We start from the raw sequence: 21,499 nt of genomic DNA on the forward strand, positions 1-21,499 counted from the left end.
CCCGGGGCCGCACCTGGAAGAACCGGAAGTACCCGTAGTCCACAGCAGTGCCCACGGCCACCCTGTCCCCCTGCGTGAGCGTCACGGGGTTCAGGATGTCAGCCCCGAAACTGATGAGCCGGTCGATCTGGGGGACAGAGGTCGAGTTACACTGGGCCTGCCCTCCGGCCCCACGGGCCACCGGCCTGCTCAGCAGGGGCCAGGCCCAGGGGATGACCACCGCCCCTGTGAAAATGGCCACTGTTCCCGTGGGAGTGGTCAGTGTCCTCTGTGGGAGTGGCCACTGTCCCCATGGGAGTTGCCACTGTCCCCCATGAGTGGCCTCTGTCCTGTGAGAGTGGCTGCTGTCCCCTGTGAGTGTCCCCTGCACTCCCACACAAGCCACCTTATTCCAAGGGTGAAGTTGTGAGACAAATGGGGCGCCCCAGCCTGACTGGGCACTGGCCCAACTCCTCGGTCAGGGCAGTGTGGGGCTGCTTCCTCCACGGGCAGGGACAGGCGTGTGGTCTCCGGTCTCCGTGCTCCAGGCCCAGCTGCTGACCCCAGGAGAGTTGGTACAACCCTGGAGGGCGGGCACTGCGGGAGAGTGGCACCTGCGTGCCCCTGGAGCCCTCTGAGGAGCTGCCCTTGCAGTGTCCATCTCCCCGCCTGAGCCCTTTCTTGGGGCGCTGGTGAGCTGATGCCTGGGGCAGGTGGTGACAGTGAACGTGGGGGGTTGCAGGCCAGAGGGAGCCACTGCAGATCAGTGAGAAGGTCTGGGCACGGACGGGCCCGTGGGCAGGTGGGCATCTCGGGTGAGAGTGCAAGCAGGGGAGACGGGCAGGAAGTGTGACAGGAAGTGCCCGATGACTCGCACACAGAGATGGTGGCTTTCTCAGGGTGCAGACTGGGGTGAGTGTGGGGCCCAGGGCTGGGGGTGAGCGTGGGGCCTGGGGGTGAGCGTGGGCTTTGGGGGTGAGCGTGGGGCGGGGGGCGGGGTGGCTGCCGCTCCAGGTGCATCTGCCTCACTGCATCTTCTTTCGACTCTTCATGAGTGTGAAAATGACAACTTGGTAAGTAAAAAGTGACTCTGAGAAAGTGAGCTGGTTCCTAGCGACACATCCAGACTGGGGGTGGGGATGGGCCAGAGCCGGGCAAGCATGGGAGAGGGGCAGAGGGGCAGAGAGGACGCAAGTCAGAAGAGGGGCTGACCCAGGACACAGGAAGACACACTGCCCCCCTGTGTGTGCCTGTTGCGGGTGGGCAGCCAAGGGGGCCGTGGACAGGGCCAGACCAGGAAGGGCGGCGGGGGGGCTGCCGTCCCCACCGCTGGAGGGTCTCACCAGGGCGATGGAGCTGTCCAGGCTCCTGTGGTTCTCACAGCTGATGTCACAGGCCACGCAGAGCGCACTGCCCAGGCCTTTGGTCAGCAGCAGGTTGGGGTCAGCACCATGGGTCAGCAGCTCCTTCACGATCTGCATCGGGGAGGGTGCACAGGTCCCAACCCACCGGGACACCCCAGTGATGGGCCGGCCTGTCCTCCCCCAGCTCCTCCTTATCAGGCAGGGGGCGGGGACTCCTGGGGGTCAGCTGGGCGAGAGCCCCAACAGTGCCTCATCTGCCCCTGGCCGTGACCCCTGCATCATGCCAGGCCCACGCTGGAGACCCAGCCACCTCAGCAGCCCCCCATCCTATATACCCATCTGTCCATCCATTCATTCACACCCACTTCACACCCCCAACAGCGAAGCCCCTGTCCGAGCGGCCTGTCCTCCCGACCCACCACGAGCAGCTAGGAACCCCGTGGCAGCCCACACCCCGTCGGGAGCACAGGCGCCCTGCACTGCGTGCCCCAGAAGGGACAGCTGAGAGAGGACGGGTGGGCAGGGCACATGCGGGAGGGAGGTGAGGGCACAGACAAAGAATGGATGGGTAGAACAGGTAGATGGGGGTGTAGTGGTGGATGGGGAAACGGATGGATGGAAAACTCATGGGCAGGTAAGTGACAGAAGGATGCTGCGGAGTGACATATGGATGGGTACATGGATGGATGGACAGATGGATACACAGGATGGATACACAGGATGGATGAATGGGTGGATGGACAGGTGGATGGATGGGTAGATGGATGTGTGGATGGATGAACAAATTGTTGGACAGGTGGGTGGATGGATGGGTACAAGAAAGGGTGGATGTATTGTTGGACAGGTGGATGGGTGTGTGGGTGGGTGAATGGGTGGGTGGACGGGTGGATGGGTGGGTGGGTGGATGGGTAGGTGGATGGGTGGATGGGTGGATGGGTGGGTGGATGAGTAATGTGTGGGTGGATGGAAAGGTGGGTGGATGGGTGGATGGGTAGACGGGTAGACGGATGGGTGGATGGGTGGGTGGATGGGTGGGTGGGTGGACGGATGGGTGGATGGGTAGACGGGTGGACGGATGGGAGGATGGGTGGATGGGTGGGTGGATGAATGGGTGGATGGGTGGATGGGTGGGTGGTTGGATGGGTGGGTGGATAGGTGGATGGGTGGATGAGTAATGTGTGGGTGGGTGAGTGGATGGGTGGGTGGGTGGGTGGATGGGTAATATGCGAGTGGATGGATGACAGTTCTGTTGTCAGATCACAACCCTTAGCCCCAGGCCCCCTCTCACATCACCGTCCATTCCAGGTGCTGACAAGCAGAAACACCAGCACCCGCTCCGTGCCTGAAGCTTGCTTACCAGGTCATTCCTGCTGACAATGGCCAGGGAGAGTGGGGAGTGCCCACTCCACAGCAGGTTGGGGTTTGCCTTGTGGGACAGGAGAAGCTGGACCACATCCTGGGCATGCTGGGAGAAAGGCAAGCCCGTAGGTGAGACACTCCAGATTTCTGGGCACCCAGAACCCAGCACCTACTGCTAACTCCAGTGCCACAGGGCCATGGAGACGCCCCACTGCACTGGCCGTGCCCGTTTTCCACTATGGCACTCCTGAGATCCCTAACTCTGACCGACTGGGTGAAAGGTCAGATGAACAGATGAGGGGAGGGGGCGTGGTCAAGGGGAGGATGGTAGATCCAAGGGGTGGGAGGGCTTATGAGTGGACGGCCAAGGCCTGAGGGGTGTCCTTCTCCGCACACACACGGGAACCCCGGACTAACCAGCTTCAGGGGGGACAGGGGACAGGGGACGGCCTGGGAGTGTGGCCACGTGGCTTCACAGCTCAGAGCAGATGGAGCCAAGAGCTGGACTTGTAGTTGGACTCTGCCTGCCGTGTCCCTCCCAAGCTGCCGCTGCACGAGTTGTGGACTCACTGCCTCCTCCAGCGAGCCCCCGCGGCCCCTATAAGGCCTTTCCTTGTGACCGTGCAGACAGGACGGCCAATTTGAAGACCCACGCCTGCCACCGTGCACCCTGCTGTCCTGCTCCCTCTCCAGGGACCCTCAAAGCCTCACTGACATCCCCGAGGTGCTTCCAGCGAGTTACCCCACGTGGCACTGTTCCCTAACTCACTAGGTGGCAGTGTGGGGGCTGGCCAGGGTAAGGAGGCACTGCCCAGGAACTTCTCCACACCCTCTTCCAACCGGACAACAGTCATGATGGCTGGACCTCCGCAGCCCTTCTCTATAGCAGCACCCGGCTCAGCTGACCAGCCCATGGCCTGGAGGCTGAGATCACCCTACTCTGCACCGCCTGACTCCCCAGATGTGCACAGGCAGAAATGGGGTCCAGACCACACCTCTCAAGCCCACTGTGGGATGGACTTGGGCGCCTCTCGAGTAAGCTGGTCCTGGTGCCGGCCCAGACCCGAGGGGCTCTGCAGGACATGGATGCAGGGAAGCATGGCCACCTCCCCCTGACCCAGTCCCCACCTCACATGGGTGGACACCCCCGTGCTGGGGACTACGCCTGCTCCTGTCCCCATGCCATGGCCAGCTGCCTCTGCCACCCGAGGCCAGCGGGTAAGCTAAGGCTGGTCCACTGTGTGCGCTGCAGAGTGTGGCCCCATCATCACCGGCCACTTAGGCGCATCAGGTTGGGGTGGGGGGACACATCCCACCCGAAGGGAAATAAGCGGCCCTTCCATAGCCGAGGAAGGGCCATGGCTGCAGGTCTCAGGGCTGGGGGCTGGGGCTGCAGGTGTGGGCCGGAGGCCGGACGGAGGCCAGGGGCTGAGGCCAAGATGGGCTGCAGAACTGCAGGGAGGAACGAAAACATGCCTGTATGCACATGTGTCTGTCTCTGTGTGAATACAAGCCTGCATGCATGTGTCTGCGTGTGAACATACGCCTGTGTGCACGTATCACTATCTGAATGTGTCTGTACATGTGTGCCTGTATGAACATGTGCTTGCAGTGAGCTGCATGTGATTGGCAGCATGTAACACAGACGTGGGCCTCACTGTAGGCGGGTTTGGTGCCTGTGTGCCTGGGTCTGAGACACGTTTGTCCATGTGAGCCTCCAGCATTCACACAAACCAGCGCTGGGCCCCCGAGCTCTGCTTTGGCCTCGCCTGTTCCCTGTGGCGAGACCTGGTCAAAGCCTTTCAGGGAGGAACCAAACGGCCCAGACTCCAGCCCCTGCGCCTGCACCATCACTACCCGGCCCACGTGGGCCCGCCCCACTGGGACAGCCAGCCTAAGCCTGCCACAGGCACTGACGGCTAACAGCAGACTCTCGGGCACAGCCGGGGACACGTGTGCACACCCACATGCATACAGGTCAGGCATACACACACGAACACATGCAGACACATGCACAGGCACATGCAGACATGCACGGGCACACACAAACACATGCACGGGCACACACAGACACGCATGGGCACACACAGACATGCCTGGACACACGCGGGAATACACATGGCATACGCAAATACACACATACAAATACACACACGCAGACACATGGGACACACAGATACACACATGGGCACACACAGACACACGGGCACACACAGACACATGCATAGGCACACAGAGACACACACACGGGCACGTGCAGACACATGCCTGGACACACACAGACATGCATGGGCACATAAAGACACACATGGGTACACACAGACACACGCACAGGCATACACAGACACATGCATGGGCACACATAGACACACAGGGGCACATACAGACACACACATGGGCAAACTGACACACACAGGCACACAGACAACAGGCACACACAGCTATACACACAGTACACACAGACACATATAAGGGCACACACAAATACTGGCACACAGGGGCATGAGCACACAGGCACACTGCAGCACACCTGGGGGCTGGTGCATGCATAACAACACACAAGCACATCCAGCACATACGGACCACAGTGACACGTGGGTGTGCACATGCCCTCGCCCGCTGTGGCTACGTCACACCCGCTCACCTTCTCATTGTCGTTGCGCTCACAGGCCACGTGCAGAGGCGTCCGGCCCCCCTGGCTCCCCTCCCCGGAGGCCGGCATGTTATAGTAGTTGCTGGGGGGACCCAGCTCACCGCTCAGCTTCATGGTGGATGGTTGGAGATCCTGCTGTGTGCACACAGGGTCATGCCTGACTCAGCCTCGCCAGTACCCAGGGCTCACGTATCCACTGAATCCCACGAGACCTGCACTATAGGCTCACACACACAGACACACACCAACACACTCACAGATACCCTCATACTCACATACACTCACATATACTCACACATACCCACACCAACAAGCTCACAGATACTCCCACACTCATATCCACACTCTCTCACACATAGACCCTGTCATATTCATACACACACACCAACACTCAGATATTCTCACATATACACACACTCACACATAAACACACTCACATACTCACACTTACACACACCATTACACTCACAGATACTCTCACACTGTCATATATCCACACACTCAGACACTCAGACACTCAGTCACATATTCACACACATACACCAACACACATTCACACTCTCACACCCTCACATGTACACATATGGACACACACACAATCACAACACTCACACCAATACATCAATCACATATTCACACACACACCAGCACGCTCATGCACACCCACACATTCACACAGACACAAACAGCAATACACACACACACACCAACACACACAAAGCCAGTGGCCTCTCCCATCCAAAATACCCCTAATGGTTGGGGGAGCTCTGTGCCTCCACTGGACCAGGGCTCAGGCTGTGCTTCCCACGTGGGGGTGAGAAGCGCCTGTCCTGCAGGGCCCCGGGCCCCCCGACCCCGGGACAGGGCAAGGCAGCAAGCAGAGCGCTGCAGGGACTAGCTGCTGGTGCGGTCCCCTGAGCTTCCTGTCAGCCCCGCCCACCCAAACATGCCCCGCCCACCTCAACATGCCCCGCCCAACCAGCACATCCTGCTTACTGGCATGCCCCGTCCGTCCGTGGCCCCGCCCCACCCCGCCCCGGCCCCGCCCACCTGGTGGGGTTTGTACAACTCCTCCTGGTCTGAGGCCCGGGCGTCCACGTCAGTGATGGCGTGGAGCAGCAGCTCGGTGATCTTGGTGCCCTCCTCCCCGGGCAGGGCAGCCGCGATGTGCAGGGGGGTCAGGGACCTGAGCTGCAGAAGGGGGTGAGGCGCAGACCGCACTGGGGACCAGGGCCCTGCCCAGCTCGCCCCCCACTGCGCACGTCTGAGGAGCCGTCCCATGCCCGAACCCTACCGCGGCCGCCCACTTGGCTTTCCTGCCCCTTGCACCTTGTCCCGCGCTTGCTCATGGCCACGTCTGGGCCTCCATCCACAGTGCACAAGGCCCTCAGCACCTACAGATCAGTACTGAGGAGTGGGACACGGGACAGCAGGTCCCCACGGGGGGCCGTGCAGCAGCCTCCGCACGGCCACAGGAGAGGACAGGGCCCTCATCCGGGGACAGGGAAGGGGTCGCACACATGGAGGAAGAGGGGGCTGAAGCAGACCAAACCTAACCCAGGATCTGCCACCCAGCCCCCCACTGCAGCTCCCGTCACCCGCATCTCAGGCCCCCCACAGATTGCATCACCACACCACAGTCCCCCACCGCTCCTGTCACTGTCACCACAGCCCCCCCACTGACGGCTCCCGTCACCAACACCTCAGCTCCCCTTCAGAGGCTCCTGTCACCCTCACCTCACCCCCCCACAGGTGCTGTCACCAACACCTCAGCCCCCCCACGGCTACTGTCACTGTCACTCCAGCCCTCCATGGCTCCTGTCACTGTCACCCCAGCCCCCCATAAGAATCCTGTCACCATCACCTCAGAGCCCCCACAGCTCTGGTCACTGTTGCTCAGTCCCCCCACTGCGGCTCTGGTAACTGTCACCTCAGCCCTTCCATGTAGTTCCCCTCTCTGTCACCTCAGGCCCCCAGCGTGGCTCCCGTCACCATCACCTCAGACCCCAGAGTCACTCCCAGCCCACCTCAGGGGGGTAGTGGATGTCGGTGCGGGCCCCGCTCTCCAGCAGCAGCCGCACTCCGTCCACGTCTCCTGCCTTCACGGCAAAGAAGAGCACCGGCATGGGCACGCGGCTCAGGTTGGGGTCAGCGCCACGGCGCAGCAGCATGCAGATGGTCGACCACCGGCTCCTTTGCCTGTGGAGAGTGGGAAGGGGTCTCTGAGTCCTGGGGTCACCTGCCACCAGACCTGCCTCGCAGGGCAACATCACCCACCTTGGAGGACACGGAGCCCGGAGAGGGAGACAGGGAGGGTTTGAGAGCACACAGCACACACATGGCCACATCACGCGTGTGCACACCATGATGCACATGGCAACACATGTATACGATATGCATCTGCGGGGAGGTGTGATGGTGCACGTGTACGTGGGCTAGTGCTGTTCACGTTGAGCGTGTGTCCAAGGGTGCATGTGTCCACAGTGAGCCCACAGGTGAGCAGCCTCAGGTGAGTGTCCATCGGCAAGTGCCCTGGGTGATCGGTGCCCACGGTGTGTGTGTGTGTGTGTGTCCTGGGGTGAATCAGTGTGTCTGGGCGAGAGGTGTGGCCATGTGCATGCATCTATATGCTGTGCAGGAAGACAATCTCCTGCCTCCCCAGGCCCCCCGCACCGTGACCCCTGCACCACAGCCCCACACTTGTCAGGTGAAGCTTCCCATAAGACTGTTCAGAGCCGCCCCACCCAGCAGTGTCCACTCACTCCGCCATGGACTGCACCATCTTCCACAGGCCACCCCTGCTGGAGTCGCTGCACTGGAGCGAGGACAGCCGGTGCAGGCCATAGGAGGCCAGCACGCCCCGCTCCACGATGTCCCGCGACAGCCTGACGGAGAAGTTCCGCACGCACAGCATGGACTCGAAGAGGCTCTGAGAGCTCAGCTTGCCCTGATGGCCAGACCTGACGTCCAGGTCCAACTCCAGGTCGCTGAGGCTGTCCCCGTGCGAGGAGCTCCAGTCCTGTAAACTGCTCCACAGCTCGCTGGACTCCCACGACATCTCCGGGGCGGAGGACGTGGCTTCGAAGGAGCCTTCCAAGGGCGCTGGGGGTAGCGCCAGACTCACCTCGTGGGGGCCCGCAGTGGGTACAGAGTCCTCTCTGTGCACGGGCTGCGGCCCCATGTCCACATTGGAGAGGGTGTGAGCAGAGCACACGGCGAGCCTCGGGGTGTCCTTCACAGGGAGCAGAAAGTCAACGAGGCCGGCGTGGCGGCACAGACGCCAAACCTGTCACCACCACGGACTCCCCAAATGAGGCCCCAGAACTGAAACAGTGGGATGAGATGAGCATAGAGGCGCCCACGCGTCCCTGAGCGGCCCTGCCCTGTGTCCCTCAGCGGCCCTGCTCTGTGTGTCCCTCAGCAGCCCCGCCCTGTGTCCCTCAACAGCCCACATGTCCCTCATTGGCCCACTGGAGCTTGAGGGCCCAATTGAGCCCCAGACCCTTCTGGGCATCCCCAGGACACACTGGCCTCGAGGCGGGAGCTGGGGGCTGTCAGTGGGGGATGGACCCCGCTGACCTGCTGGGCGGGCAGGACACTGTCAGGACAGAGCCCACTTTAGACGTGCGCTGTCGGCGGGGAGAGCTGGGTGGCCCTGTGCCCTCCGGGGTGGCATCCTGCAGGACAGCCCCCTCCCCAAGAGAGAGGGCTTTCCAGGCCTCCGTGGCTCCTGGTCCTTCCCTGGCCACTGGCTGGGCAGGTGGTCGCTCTCCTATGTATGGGGGTCCTGGAAGGGCCTGGACGCACCGCTGCCAGGACAAGGCCCATCCCGTATCCCTTGGGGCCACTGCAGGAGATGAGGGGGGGACAGAGAAGCTGTCCTGGCCCCAGGGACGGAGCTTCCTCAGTAAAAGCCACACGTGGAGCCAGAGACCAAGCGCAGGCCCAGGGCGCTTGGCCAGCATGTGGTGACCAAGGTCAGTGCCTGGCCCAACGCTTCCCTGAGCACCTGCAGGTGCTGACAGGGGGTGGGGGGCTCCCAGCACCAACGGGGTCCAGGAATCTGCACTGCCTGGAGGTCAGACAGCAGCAACGAGAGTCCAGGATGGGGGTGGGCGGGAGAGTGGCCCCTCCTGGGACAGATGGGGACAGAGTGGGGGGAGCGACACAGGGTGGGGGGAGCAGCCCCTCCCAGCCCCACTTTCCTTTCTGTTCTAGCTTGGTTTGGGGCCAACCCCCAGCGGTGCTGGCCCCTACTACCAGCTCTGTGCTCAGGGGTCACTCCTGAGGGCTGCGGGGATGGACCATGGGCCAGTGCCTGGGGCCCACCCTCTGTCACACCGGCCTCCTCACCCAGGTGATGTCCTGCTTGAACAGGGACACTGTGCGTTCGGCCACGTTGCACTTGAAGGTCCAGGCCGGGTAGTAGAGCAGGACACACATGGCGAGCGGCGTGAGGCCCTCGTCCGAGCACTTGTTCACGTCGGCCCCGTAGTCCAGGAGGAGCTGGACGATGTCCGTGTGGCAGTGGACCTGGGCACAGAGCGGGCTCAGTGGTGCAGGTGGGCCGGGGCAGGGCCGCCCTGGCACTCCCCACCGGACGGGACCCGGTGAGCTCACGGCGGCAGAGGCCAGCGCGCAGTAGCCCCGGGAGTCGGCCACGTCGGGGCTGGTGTGCTTGCTCTGCAGGACGAGGCGCACCCAGTCGAGGTCGCCCTGCCCGGCCTTCAGGATCATCTCCGCCGCCAGCTGCTCCTTGGGCCCCGGCTGCCCGAAGCCCGTGCGGTCCCCCGCCAGGATGGCGTCCATCCTCCATCTGCCATGCGCTGTCCTGTGCCTGCGGGACAGTGTCTTCAGCAGGGCCTCGTCCCTCTGCCGTCCACACGGCTGCCGTGGACAGTCCACTCCTCAGTGGGCTCTCAGAGCGCCCACAGCCACTCTGTTCTCAGCACACTGCCCACAGCAGTTACCTGTCCCCAGCACCAGTCAGCGTGGGCACAGCTGCCGTGGGTGGGCAGATGGGCTCAGGCAGATAGACTGAGGGCAAGTAGATGAATGGGTGGATCAGTCAGGGGACAGACTGACAGATGAGTAATGACAGAGGGATGGGTGGGGACAGATGGGGAATTAAACAGGTTCTAGCAGGGACAAGGCAGAGGGAAAGGTATGTGGTTGGAGAGATGGATGGAAGGTGGGGAGGTTGGTATGGGTGCTCGGAGGGCTGGACTGGTCAGTGGGTCGGTGAACAGAGGGTGCGGGGTACGTGGGTGGCTGACAGGAGGGTGATCAGATGAGTAGGTGGATGGATGGGTGGGTGGATGGATGGATGGATGGATGGATGATGGTGGTTGACAGGACAGGTGGATGGATGGCTGGGTGATGGGTGACTGACAGGAGGATGGACAGATGGATGCGTGGGTAATGGTGGTTGACAGGTGGATGGATGGGTGTTTGACAGGTAGGTGGATGGATGGGTGGGTGGGTGACAGGTGGCTGACAGGTAGATGGGTGGGTGGGTGACGGGTGGACGGATGGATGTGTGGAGGGTGATGGGTGGTTGACATAAGGATGTATGGGTGGGTGGGTGATGGGTGGTTGACAAGTGGATGGATGGGTGGGTGGGTGATGGGTGGTTGACAGGTGGATGGGTGGGTGGGTGATGGGTGGTTGACAGGTGGATGGGTGGGTGGGTGATGGGTAGGTTCACAGGAGGATGGATGGATGGGTGGGTGGATGGGTGGGTGATAGGTGGCTGACAGGAAGATGGATGGATGGATGGATGGGTGATGGGTAATTGACAGGAGGATGGACAGATGGATGGGTGGGTAGGTAGTTGACAGGTGGATGGATGGATAGATGAGTGGGTGACAGGTGGATGGATGGATAGATGAGTGGGTGGTTGACAGGAGAATGGATGGGTGGGTGGGTGATGGGTAGTTGACAGGTGGTGGATGGCTGGGTGGCTGACAGGCGGATGGATGGGTGGGAGTGGGAGAATGGACAGAATCAGCCTTGTGCTCATGGAATGTGAATTCTCTAACACTTTGGGGGATATCTGAAGACCAAGTTTGAGGCAGACTAAAACATACTGGAATTTTTTAATTTTTGTGGGGTTTTTTTTGTGTGTGTTTTTGGAGCTGGAGCAACACCTGGAGATGCTCAGGGGTTACTCCTGGCTCTGCACTCTGGAATTACTCCAGGTGGTGCTTAAGGGACCAAATGGGAACTCAGGAATAACACCCAGGTTGGTCACAGGCAAGGCAAACGCCCTACCTGCTGTACTACTGCTCCATCTCTGAATATATTAATTTTAAGCATCCATTTTCTAAGGACCCCTCAATTATTTGTTGCTGGGGAAGTCGCCTGGTCCAGGCTCCATGAAAAAACAGAACTGAGACTCTTCAAAAAAATAAGGGGGGGAGAGGAGGAGCAGCAGCAGCAGGAGGAGGAAGAGGAGGAAGAGAGGGGAGGGGGGAGAAGCAAGAGGAGAGGGGAGAGGATGGTGTGTCCCGAGGGAGGGACAGATGCTCAGGGCACATGAAGGACAGTGGGGGGGGGTATCCTTGGACACTGGCTGCAGAACTGAGGTGGCCATGTGAGGGGGGAAGGAGGCGAGAAGTGAAGTGTCGGGGGACAGTGGATGTACAGAGTCGGGGGCGGGCAGCATCATATGACACACACACACAGTGGCGCTATGAAGCTGTGTCCCCTCACGTAGTTGTAACATCACTTAGGGGGCGGTTTCCTGGGTGCCAGGTGTCCCCGAAACCCTACAGCCAGGTGCTCGCTCTAGCCCGCGGTGCTCCTGCCCCAGGCTCGCCAGCCCTGCTCTGTACGACCCCCGTGTGCACGGGCCAGGAGGCCCGAGGGGTGGCGCTCAGCTCCTGGGAGGAAGCAGCCCAGGCTGGAACTCAGCCGCCCCCTGCCCACGTGTCCAGCTCCCGGGCAGCGGGCAGGCAGAGTGGGCAGCTGTGCCGGGCCGCACCTGAACCTGTAGGCATGCCTCTGCATCTGGACCAACAAGGGGGTCTCGTTCTTGACGGCCCAAGGCTTCTCGTCCTTGGGCGGGGGCGTCTCGCTGAGGAAGATGCGGGTGTCCAGGTCCTGCTGCATCGAGGCGGGCAGGGGCAGGTGGCCGCTGTCGGTGGAGTAGACGTCCATGTCTGGGGGCAGGGCCAGGCCGTCGTCCTGCAGGAGCTGCTTGTAAGGGTAGGGGAAGGGGTCCGGCTCGGGGCCGGGCGCCTGCTCTGCCCTGGGCTCGTCAGAGAGCCTGGCTCGTGCCGGGGTGCAGCTCAGGAAGCTGGAGAACTCGGGGTGGTCCTGCATGGAGAAGCCCATGGGCACAGGCGTGCACAGCTGGATGAGGTGCTCCCGGAGCCACAGCCCCACGTCCTGGCTGCCATCGGTGTACGTCTCGAAGCCAGGCCCGAACCGCCTGTCTGCCTTGTACAGCCCCTGCGGCGGGAAAGCAACAGGCAGGAACAGTCAGCCGGGCAGTGCGGGGCCAGCGGCACCTGTGCGTCCAGCTGAGAGAGCAGAGGCCGAAACCCACACGCTCCTGGAACGCGAGGCTGAAGGTCTGTTACTGTGCACCGGGAGCACGGGGCGCGGCAGACACCCCAACCCAGACACGGGGGACCTGCTGCGCAGTGTGCTGGCGCTGGTGGAGCACCCTCCCGCGAGCAGAGGGCAGGACAGAGCCAGGGGAGAGAGCCCCGTGTGGCAGCCAGGACAGCTCAGCACGGACGCCACGTCAGCCAGGCCTGAGCATCACTCAGAAACGTGGTTACGAGACACTCTCGGGAAGGAAGGCGGGGCTGCGACGGCACGCGTGAGCGGGGCCCTCGCCTCCAGGCTCCAGCCCGCCGGCATGAGCCCCGAGCCAGCCAGGTTTGGCACATGAAGCAAATAAAAGCAAACAAACTGAACAAGAGAGACACAGGTGGGGCTGAGGAGAGGCCCAAAGGGCGGGGGTGCGTTGTCTGCCTGGTCCCACACGGGGCTGTGCCCGAGTACCCAGGCCAGGGGAGGTCCCAAGCATCATGAGGCGTGGTGCTCGAACAAAACCAGGAAGTATGTGGAAAGGCCAGTTCCTCAATGGTTCCTCCATGGGAAGGCGGCTCAGGAGATGCAGCAAATGTCGAGCGAGCACTGCATAGAGAGCACCAGCTCTGGCTTCAGAACTGCCCGCATGGAAGCAGCACGGGCCTGAACAAGGGTGCCAGCACAGAGCACCTCAGAACACCGACGGGAACACGAGAGCTGACAGGGACAGCTCGCCTGCTCCTCTGAGCCCACAGCCTCAAACCACAGCAGAATTCCAGAACACAGGCACAAGACTGGCTTATTATTATTATTATTATTATTATTATTATTATTATTATTATTTTTTAGGAAGTAGAAAAGTTTATTGGAAAGTAGAAGATAAGGGAAAAGGAACTCCCCACGCGGGTGGGGGGGGACACTTAGTATAGGACTAAGTTCAGAACGGCTAAACGCTTTTCACAAAGGCGCATATGCTGCCCGAGCCCAGGTGCTGCTTTGCCCGTGTGGTCGAACACACGTGTCGCCTGCAGCCCCCCTCTGGAGGTGCAGACTTTCATGCGTCGATGTCGAACCCTGGGTCCAACACTCTCCACCTCTGGAGAAGACCGTGTTCTCTCGAGTGTGTTACATGTTCACTTTCCCTCCTTCCCCTTCCTAAAAACCTCCAAGTGAAATCTGTCTTTACTTCAGAGAAACGAACCTCACAAGACCCAGTGCTGCCCAGGATGAGGAGCAAGGGGAGAGGTCACGCTCGACCCGGGAGCAGCACAGCCCTCTGGCGGCCACAGCTCCTCGCTGGGTTTCAGAAACGCTGAGCGCCATCCGCAGCGCCTCTCACGTCTGAGCCTGGGGACCGGAGGCACGTGCAGCTCCAGGCGGAACAACCAGAATCTGACGTCTGCAGCGTGCAGCTGTTGTGAACCAGACCCACGTGTGTTACTGCAGCCCCACAGCACACCCGCTGGGCCCAGAGTCAGGCCTGGAGCAGAGAGAGAAACCCTTGGCCCGACACAGTGGGAGACCCAGTATGGGATTCTGGAAGGTTCCAGAGACAGGGAAACAAACAGTGGTCAGCCCAGATGGTGGAGGGTGAGGCGGGCTGTGAGGGGCAGTGGGGAGGGAGCCGGACACGCCACCGCCAAGACGCTCCACAGGCACGGCCGACCTGCACAGAGGCCCCCGCGGGGGCCAGGTGTGTTGCAGGCCGTCCTCCTGCCCCTTGCGCATGCTGGGATGTTGTCGCCATGACAAAATGCCCCAGGATGCATTTCCCAGAACATGTGTCTGCCGGCAGGGGTGCCTGACCATGACTCTTCACGGAATGGGGAATGCGGGGGACAGCAGAGCTGGAGGGCACTGGCCTGGCACGCAGCAGACACGGTTTCCAGCCCCAGCAACCCACATGGTTCCCATGCACCGCCAGGTGGCCCAATCACCCCCCAGCCCCGAAACAAGCCACCCAAACTCACTGACTGGAGTCAGGGGGCCGAGGCAGCACCAAAGGCCAGTGTGGGCCGGACAATCACCAGGCACTGTGGGGACAGCCCTGCTGGTCTCCAGCTCAGACGCCCCCCACCAAGGCAACACAAAACAAAGTTCACTAAACTACTTGAAACCGATTAGTCTCACCACAGCACCAGAGATCTCTCTGGGCCCCACACCGAGCCAATTTCACGGGGGCACCCCAGATGGAGCAGGTGTAGTCTCCCCACTACTCCAGATGGAATCCCGGGGACCAAGAGCTTCCACAAGCAAGGCCCAGGTATGTGGGTTCAGGACTGAATCTCCAGGCCGCGTGGTGGCAGAGGTGCTGGGCTGTCCCTCCCCAGCTCCCCGCCCGCCCAGCAGATATTGGCTGTCACCCCCACAATATGCCTCCAGGTGCCACCTTAGCACACCAACAGCCCCGGGCCAGAGACGACCAGTTGAATCCCCAGATGGATTAGTGCTCTACAGAGATGTCTCTGGAACCCAACCATTTCACTGTATCACTGCATCATTGTCATCCCATTTTCATTGATTTTCTCAAGCAGGTGCCAGTAACGTCTACATTCGTCCTAGCTGAGATTTTAGCAGCCTCTCTTTACTCATTCTTCCTGGGGTGCCATATTGGAGGCTATTTCAGGGTCAGGTGAATGAGACCCATCACTGTTACTCTATCTGGCATATTGAATACACCACGGAGAGCTTGCCAGGCTCTGCTGTGTGGGCAGGATGCTCTCAGTACCTTGCCAGGTTCTCTGAGAGGGAGACGTGGGAGCAGCACAGCCATCTGGTGGCCGCAGCTCCTTGCTGTGTTTCAGAAATGCTGGGCGCCATCCGCAGCCCCTCAGCGTCTGAGCCTGGGGACCGGAGGCACGTGCAGCTCCAGGCGGAACTACCAGAATCTGACGTCTGCAGCGTGCAGCTGTTGTGAACCAGACCCAAGGACGGGTTGGGGGGCAGCCCGGGTGTGGTGCCGGTTTGGGTCACGGAACCCACGTTTCTCCTGGGGTAGCGATCACCCAGCTCTGTGCCTGCCAGATGCTGGGACTCGTGCGCCAGGCACTCTGTGTCCTACCACTGTGAGTGCTACCATGAAGAAAAGGGTGGTGTTGGCATTGGAGCCAGAAGTCTTTCTGGGGCACAGGGTATGCCTTCAGGCTGCAAACAAAGTAAATCTGGTCATTTCCTCTCATCAGAGGAGAGGCCGAGCCTGCAAGATGCCCCACACTGACCCATGGCGGAGATCTCCAAGCCTGCTCGGATCGGGATTGGGCCTCCTCCCCCCAGGTCCCCAGTTTTCCAGTAGCTTGGCAGTCATGCCCACAAACTGCCCCTGGGGCCATGTAATGTCATCAACAGCCAAGATCCAGAGACTATAAAATAAAGCTCCCTGGGGCTGGAGAGATAGCATAGCAGGTAGGGCATTTGCCTTGCACGCGGTCGACCCAGGTTCAAATCCCAGCATCCCATATGGTCCCCTGAGCATGGCCAGTGGTAATTCCTGAGTGTAGAGCCAGGAGTAACCCCTGTGCATCGCCAGGTGTGACCCAAAAAAGCAAAATAAAATAAAATAAAAATAAAGCTCCCTGAAGAGAGTGATGCACTATTTCCTGGAGCGAGGGGCCAAGAATGTACCTAAAGTAGCACACATGTGTTTGCTTTTAACATACTTGCTTGTGTTCTCTTATATATGGGCTTAAATGGCCCCAGAATGAAATACAACAACCTTCACACACTTCCCTTATTGTGATGGGAAGATGCTCACTGGTGGGGTGGGTGTTTGAATATTATCTTTAATGAACAATTGTGAACTACTTTATGAAAATAAAATGTATAAAAATCGCAAAAAAAATGATGCCCCACACTGAGATACGCAACAATGAAGACACTTCTCGGATTCTCACCTCCATTTTCTTTTCCTCCTGTGGGTCTGACTACTGACACTGTGAGAACTATGAAGAATGAGAAAGCTCCTTCCGAAACACACACTTCCAAAACCTGACTGATCTGCCCAGGGCCACCTGGCCAGTTCTCCTCACCTTGAAGACACTGGGCTTAAGGTACATGGTGCCGTAGCCTTCTCGGGAGCTGAGGTAAAACGTGCCTGTGAAACTGGAGCCGTCCGGCCACATGTAGGTGCCCACGCCGTGGCGGTGGTCCCGGTAGAACTGCCCGCGGTACACCTGTGGGAGGGGAAGGGGCGGCTTTCCTGGCGACCCTCAGAGCTGGTTCCGAGCCCTAGGAGGGAGGGGAGGGCTGTGTCCCGTGCCCACCGTGGAGAAGCAGAGTCTGTCCCTGCTTAGGGACCCAGCCCCAGCCCTGCCCCGACAGTCACTCACTCTGTGCACGGCATCCTGGAGAAAGTTCTACAGAGGCTCAGACCCTGCACCCCCAGGCCTGGCTCTGCCAGGTTCACCCCTAGGCAGAATGGGTCCCCAGAAGTTCCATGTCCATCTGCCACCCCCCTCACCAACTACCGCTCCTCTTCTTCACCCCACTGTCCTCTGGGCAAGTACCCCCTTCCTGGGGCTCAGCCATTGACTGTGCCCACCCTGCCCAGCCCTGGCTTCTCCATCCCTCCCCTGGCCCCTGCATCTGTTAAAACAAAGGGTCTCAAAGGTGTGCCTTAGCACCAACTCGGAAAATGCCCCCAGTCTGGCATCTGCCCCAGTCCTGCCCAGGGCCAGCCGCCAGCAGGGGCAGACATGCCCAGGGCGCTGGGGACACACACACAGACTCAGGGTGGAAGCCTGAGACCCATCGAGGCTGCTCCCACACCTGGACCAACTACAGGCAAAGGGCTGAGGGGCTGAGTGAGACGCTCCACGCCGGGCACGGAGAGCCAGGATGTTAGGGAGGCAGAGGAAGGGGAGACGGCCTCTTAGAAGAGCGCCTGTGGCACACGAGCCGTCTCCAGACTGAGTAGCACAGGGCTGTGCGATGAACCTACAGGCTCTCCTACAGGCGTGTGCTCAGCTGATTGGTCATTTGCATGTGCTAGTGCCTGTCTTTCCAACCAGATGCCCCCACTGGGCGTGACACTCAGGTGGCGGCAGAAGCACTGCCCCTTTGCATCCCTTCCCCCACCTCAGTCACGACAAGAAGAGCCCCTGCAAGATGGATGCGAGAAGCAGGCTGCACCCGAACCCGGGCACTCTGCGCAGTGCCCCTAGCCTGGGGATCTCTGAGGAAGAACCCCACACACACACACTGAAATAGGACTGCCAAAATCTCTGCCCTGGGTTTCTGCAGTTCGGCAGCCCCCCAGACACCTGCAGGACCTGTTGGAAAGAGCTGGAACCTGGGCGCCCTCTAGTGGCCAGAATCTAGCCCTACACACCATCCACAGACCCCATCGTTGTGTAACAGGATTCCAGGAAAGGGGAGCAGGGCTGGGACCCCCATGGAGCCTCTGAGACACACACACTGGCAGCGCCCACCTTCCTCCCAGGCTTCAGGGTGGGGAGTCCTACCCCGGCATCCTCAGATGTTCCCAGACACCGAGAACCACCCCACCGGCGTCACTAACACACCGGGTGCTTTTCAGTCTCCACTGAGGTGGCCAGGGCCAGGTGGGCAGCTCTGAAGCCCTGGTGGACGGGCTGACCCAGCCGGACAGGCTACTCCTCTGCCCAGCCTCAGTCACAAGGCTGCCCGGATCTCATGGCTGGACACACGCCCAAATTGGTATTGCTCCAAGGCCATGCCCCGGGACTCCAGCCGTAGGCGTGTGGCAGGGATGTGTCTGAGTGGGTAAGGTCAGGCCTTCAGCTACAAGCCCCCCAGCCCCGCCCCCGGGAGGGGCTCACCTCGCCTGTCGGCCAGGAGAACTGCCCACAGCCCATCCTCATGCCATGGCCCAACTCCCCCTGGTACACGCAGCCGTCCTGCCACTCCTGCATGACGTGGTCCAGCTCCAGATCCCTGCAGAAGTCCAGCATCTCCTCCTCCGGGGGTTCGGAGGGGCTCCTAGGAGAGGGCATTCTGGGCAGCTGGAGGCTCCAGAGCAACACTGTGCTCGGAGCCTCCCTCACCGCCCCAAGCAGGGCAGAACTGCAGGAAGGGAAACCGAGGCACGGAGGGTGTGTTGCCAGCCATGGACAGGGCGGGAAGGGAGGAGCTGAGGAAGTCTGCAGGGGCCATGCCAGGATCCTACCCCACTGAACCCCTGGCTACTTGCTGAGTGCACATGCCCCAGGGGTCTCACTGAGGCAGGAACTGCTTACGCCCCCAGTACCAATGCCTGCAGCACTGAGAACAAGGAGGTGCGGCCCTGACTGCTCTCTCATGCTTGGGCCGAGAAGGCCCCCAGTGACCCTCCCTGGAACTTCCCCAACCCCCCCACCAACCCTTGCCATTCCCTTCCGGGGCCCTCCCCAGACCCTCCTCAGACCCTGACCGACCTGCCCCCCATCCTCCACATGCCCTGCCCCTGGTGGTCACTACTCTCCTGCTCTGCTCAGTGGAACTAAGGGCCCCTCTGGGATGCCTGTGAGGGTGGCCGGCAGCAGGGGGCCCTGGGGTGTGGGGGTCTGGCTGCCAGCACCCAGGTTCCCCCGCCCCGCGCCAAGCCGCAGGTGCCGGAGGAAGTCAAGGCCAGCATGCTGTCGCGGGGCCAGGTCAGGTGATACACCTGAATCCCACCTTCCCAGAGCTGACCCCATTCCAGGGAGCCCCTGGAGTTGCTTGGAAAAGGCAGTTTGGGTCGGGCCAGGCCCAGGAGCGTCCTGCCTGCTGACCAGGGCACATGCCAGGCATGGGGTGGCACCACAGTCTGTGCGGGCACCAGAACTGGCCCATTTTCCGCCTGGCAGGAACGGTGGTTACTTGTGTTTAAATAGTAACAGTAAGGGGGGGGGGGAATCATTTAGTGGAGAAAAGATGGAAAATCTAACAAATTTTTTTTCCAGAAAAAAAATGAAACAATTTTGAGGCCCTTTGAAATTTTTCATTACAGCCAAGGAGCTTGAGGGCCACATGGGGGTCGCCGGAAATGGGGGGAGCAGAGGCCCCCAGCCCCTCTACCGAGCGGGTCCTTAGCCTCACTGAGGCTAGACTGCCTCTGTAACCCCTGTGGCCCAGGGCCTTGCCCCGCAGACACGTCCCCGGCCCTGGAGGTGAGCGGGAGGTGACAAGGGCCCGCGACCCCCTCCCCAGGGCAGCACCCCCGACCAGGCCCACCCAGCTCAGGACTCCCTCTGGGAAGGCCCACACCTCTGCCCGGAGCCCGCCGGGCTCCACACGGTCTGCCCATCCCCGGACAACGGAGATGCCTTCTGCTCCTCGTCAGGGGCCACAGGTGCGCCGAGCTCTTGGCCCACAGGGGCCACGGAGGGCGAGGGAGGCTCCAGGCTGTCACCCACCACCTGGAAGAAACCTGGGTCACCCTCAGCCCAGGAGTGCCTCCCCGCCTGCTGGGCCGCCACGCTCAGGGGCACACACGCTAACACGCACGCACCAGACCCTCAGGGCCACAGCCTTGCATGATCACACACATATGCGCGCGCGCACACACACACACACTCACACACACTCGCAAACTCGCTCACTCGCTCGAAAAATCAGTCGTGCCCTCTTGCGCGGCCACATGCGCACGCACGCGGTCTCACACGAGCTCACTCAGGCACACACGCACACGGGGTCCCACACTCCCACTCCCACAACCCCGGGAAACCTGGGAGAGGCCCACGGATGCCCTCCGGGGGGTGAAAGCAGAGGGAGGGGCCAGCGCACGGCCGAGTCTCCTCTGTCCTAGCCCGGGGACGGCGGGCCGGGGCGCCGAGGCCTGCACGGGGCTCGGGACTCACGGACACCCCCCATCCGCCCTAGAGGGCGGCAGCTCCGCACAAGCCCACACGCAGTAGAGCGCCGGAAGCGCCCAGAGCGTCGGGTTTCCCTGGAGACCGGCCCGCCCCCGCTCGGGCCCCGCCCCCACCCGGGCCTCGCCCCCTCTCGGGCCCCGCCCCCGGCGCCCCTGGGATCTGAGCCCCGGAGCGCCGGCGGTGCTTCCAGTTCAGTGTCCTGCAGCGCAGGGCGGCGGCGGCACCTCAGCTGAAGCGAGCTGGGGCGACACCTGAGGAGAAACTTCGCGGGGAGTGGAGGGAAACGTGTGCGCGCGCGGAGGCGCAGAGGGGTCCCGACGGCCGGGCCGCGGGCGGGGAGGGAGGACGCAGGGCCCCTGCCCGGGCCTCTGTCAGGACCACCCCCGCCCCCGCCAGGCCGCCTCTGCCCCGCGCTGCGGCCCGGCGCCGCCCACGCCGACCCGTGTAAGACACGCTCGGCCGGAGCTCCCAGAGACGCCCCGGGCTCGGCCCGCGGCAGTGGCCCCGCACGGGAGGCGGACAGCCGCGCACGCTCGTCCCCGCTGTCTGTCCGCGCCGCCGCCGTCCTGGGCCAACACGCCCGGGAGCGAGGGCGCGCAGTCAGACGCTCTCGAGACGCGGCCTCCCGTCAGGAACGGACGCTGCGCTTTCGCGGTGTCGACACGCACCGGGGCCGCGCACCACAGTCACGGCGCGACAGTTCGCGAGGACGCGGCGCTTGAAGCGCCTCCCGAGAACAGAGTGTACGAGCGAGACGCGAGAGGCAGGGTTACCGAGGCTTTATTGGCAGC

At 61.6% G+C, this 21,499-nt stretch overlaps 1 protein-coding gene across 1 annotated transcript in view; it reads right to left on the reverse strand.

Moving 5' to 3' along the window:
• Positions 1 to 21,499, reverse strand: part of ANKMY1 (ankyrin repeat and MYND domain containing 1) — a 28,320-nt gene that overhangs the window by 5,649 nt on the left and 1,172 nt on the right. The window contains exons 2-16 of the mRNA XM_055121186.1: positions 21,377 to 21,435; positions 20,561 to 20,688; positions 20,101 to 20,252; positions 18,696 to 18,855; positions 16,926 to 17,069; positions 12,341 to 12,810; positions 9,976 to 10,192; positions 9,709 to 9,888; positions 8,118 to 8,587; positions 7,383 to 7,554; positions 6,406 to 6,546; positions 5,347 to 5,490; positions 2,701 to 2,808; positions 1,323 to 1,454; positions 14 to 127 (exon numbers count right to left, since the gene is read on the reverse strand). Coding sequence (XP_054977161.1) covers positions 14 to 127; positions 1,323 to 1,454; positions 2,701 to 2,808; positions 5,347 to 5,490; positions 6,406 to 6,546; positions 7,383 to 7,554; positions 8,118 to 8,587; positions 9,709 to 9,888; positions 9,976 to 10,192; positions 12,341 to 12,810; positions 16,926 to 17,069; positions 18,696 to 18,855; positions 20,101 to 20,252; positions 20,561 to 20,688; positions 21,377 to 21,435 — 2,791 coding nt within the window. The remainder of the gene's footprint in view (positions 1 to 13; positions 128 to 1,322; positions 1,455 to 2,700; positions 2,809 to 5,346; positions 5,491 to 6,405; positions 6,547 to 7,382; positions 7,555 to 8,117; positions 8,588 to 9,708; positions 9,889 to 9,975; positions 10,193 to 12,340; positions 12,811 to 16,925; positions 17,070 to 18,695; positions 18,856 to 20,100; positions 20,253 to 20,560; positions 20,689 to 21,376; positions 21,436 to 21,499) is intronic.

The sequence above is a fragment of the Sorex araneus genome, chromosome X, assembly GCF_027595985.1.
Source record: "Sorex araneus isolate mSorAra2 chromosome X, mSorAra2.pri, whole genome shotgun sequence".
Classification (NCBI taxonomy): Eukaryota; Metazoa; Chordata; class Mammalia; order Eulipotyphla; family Soricidae; genus Sorex; species Sorex araneus.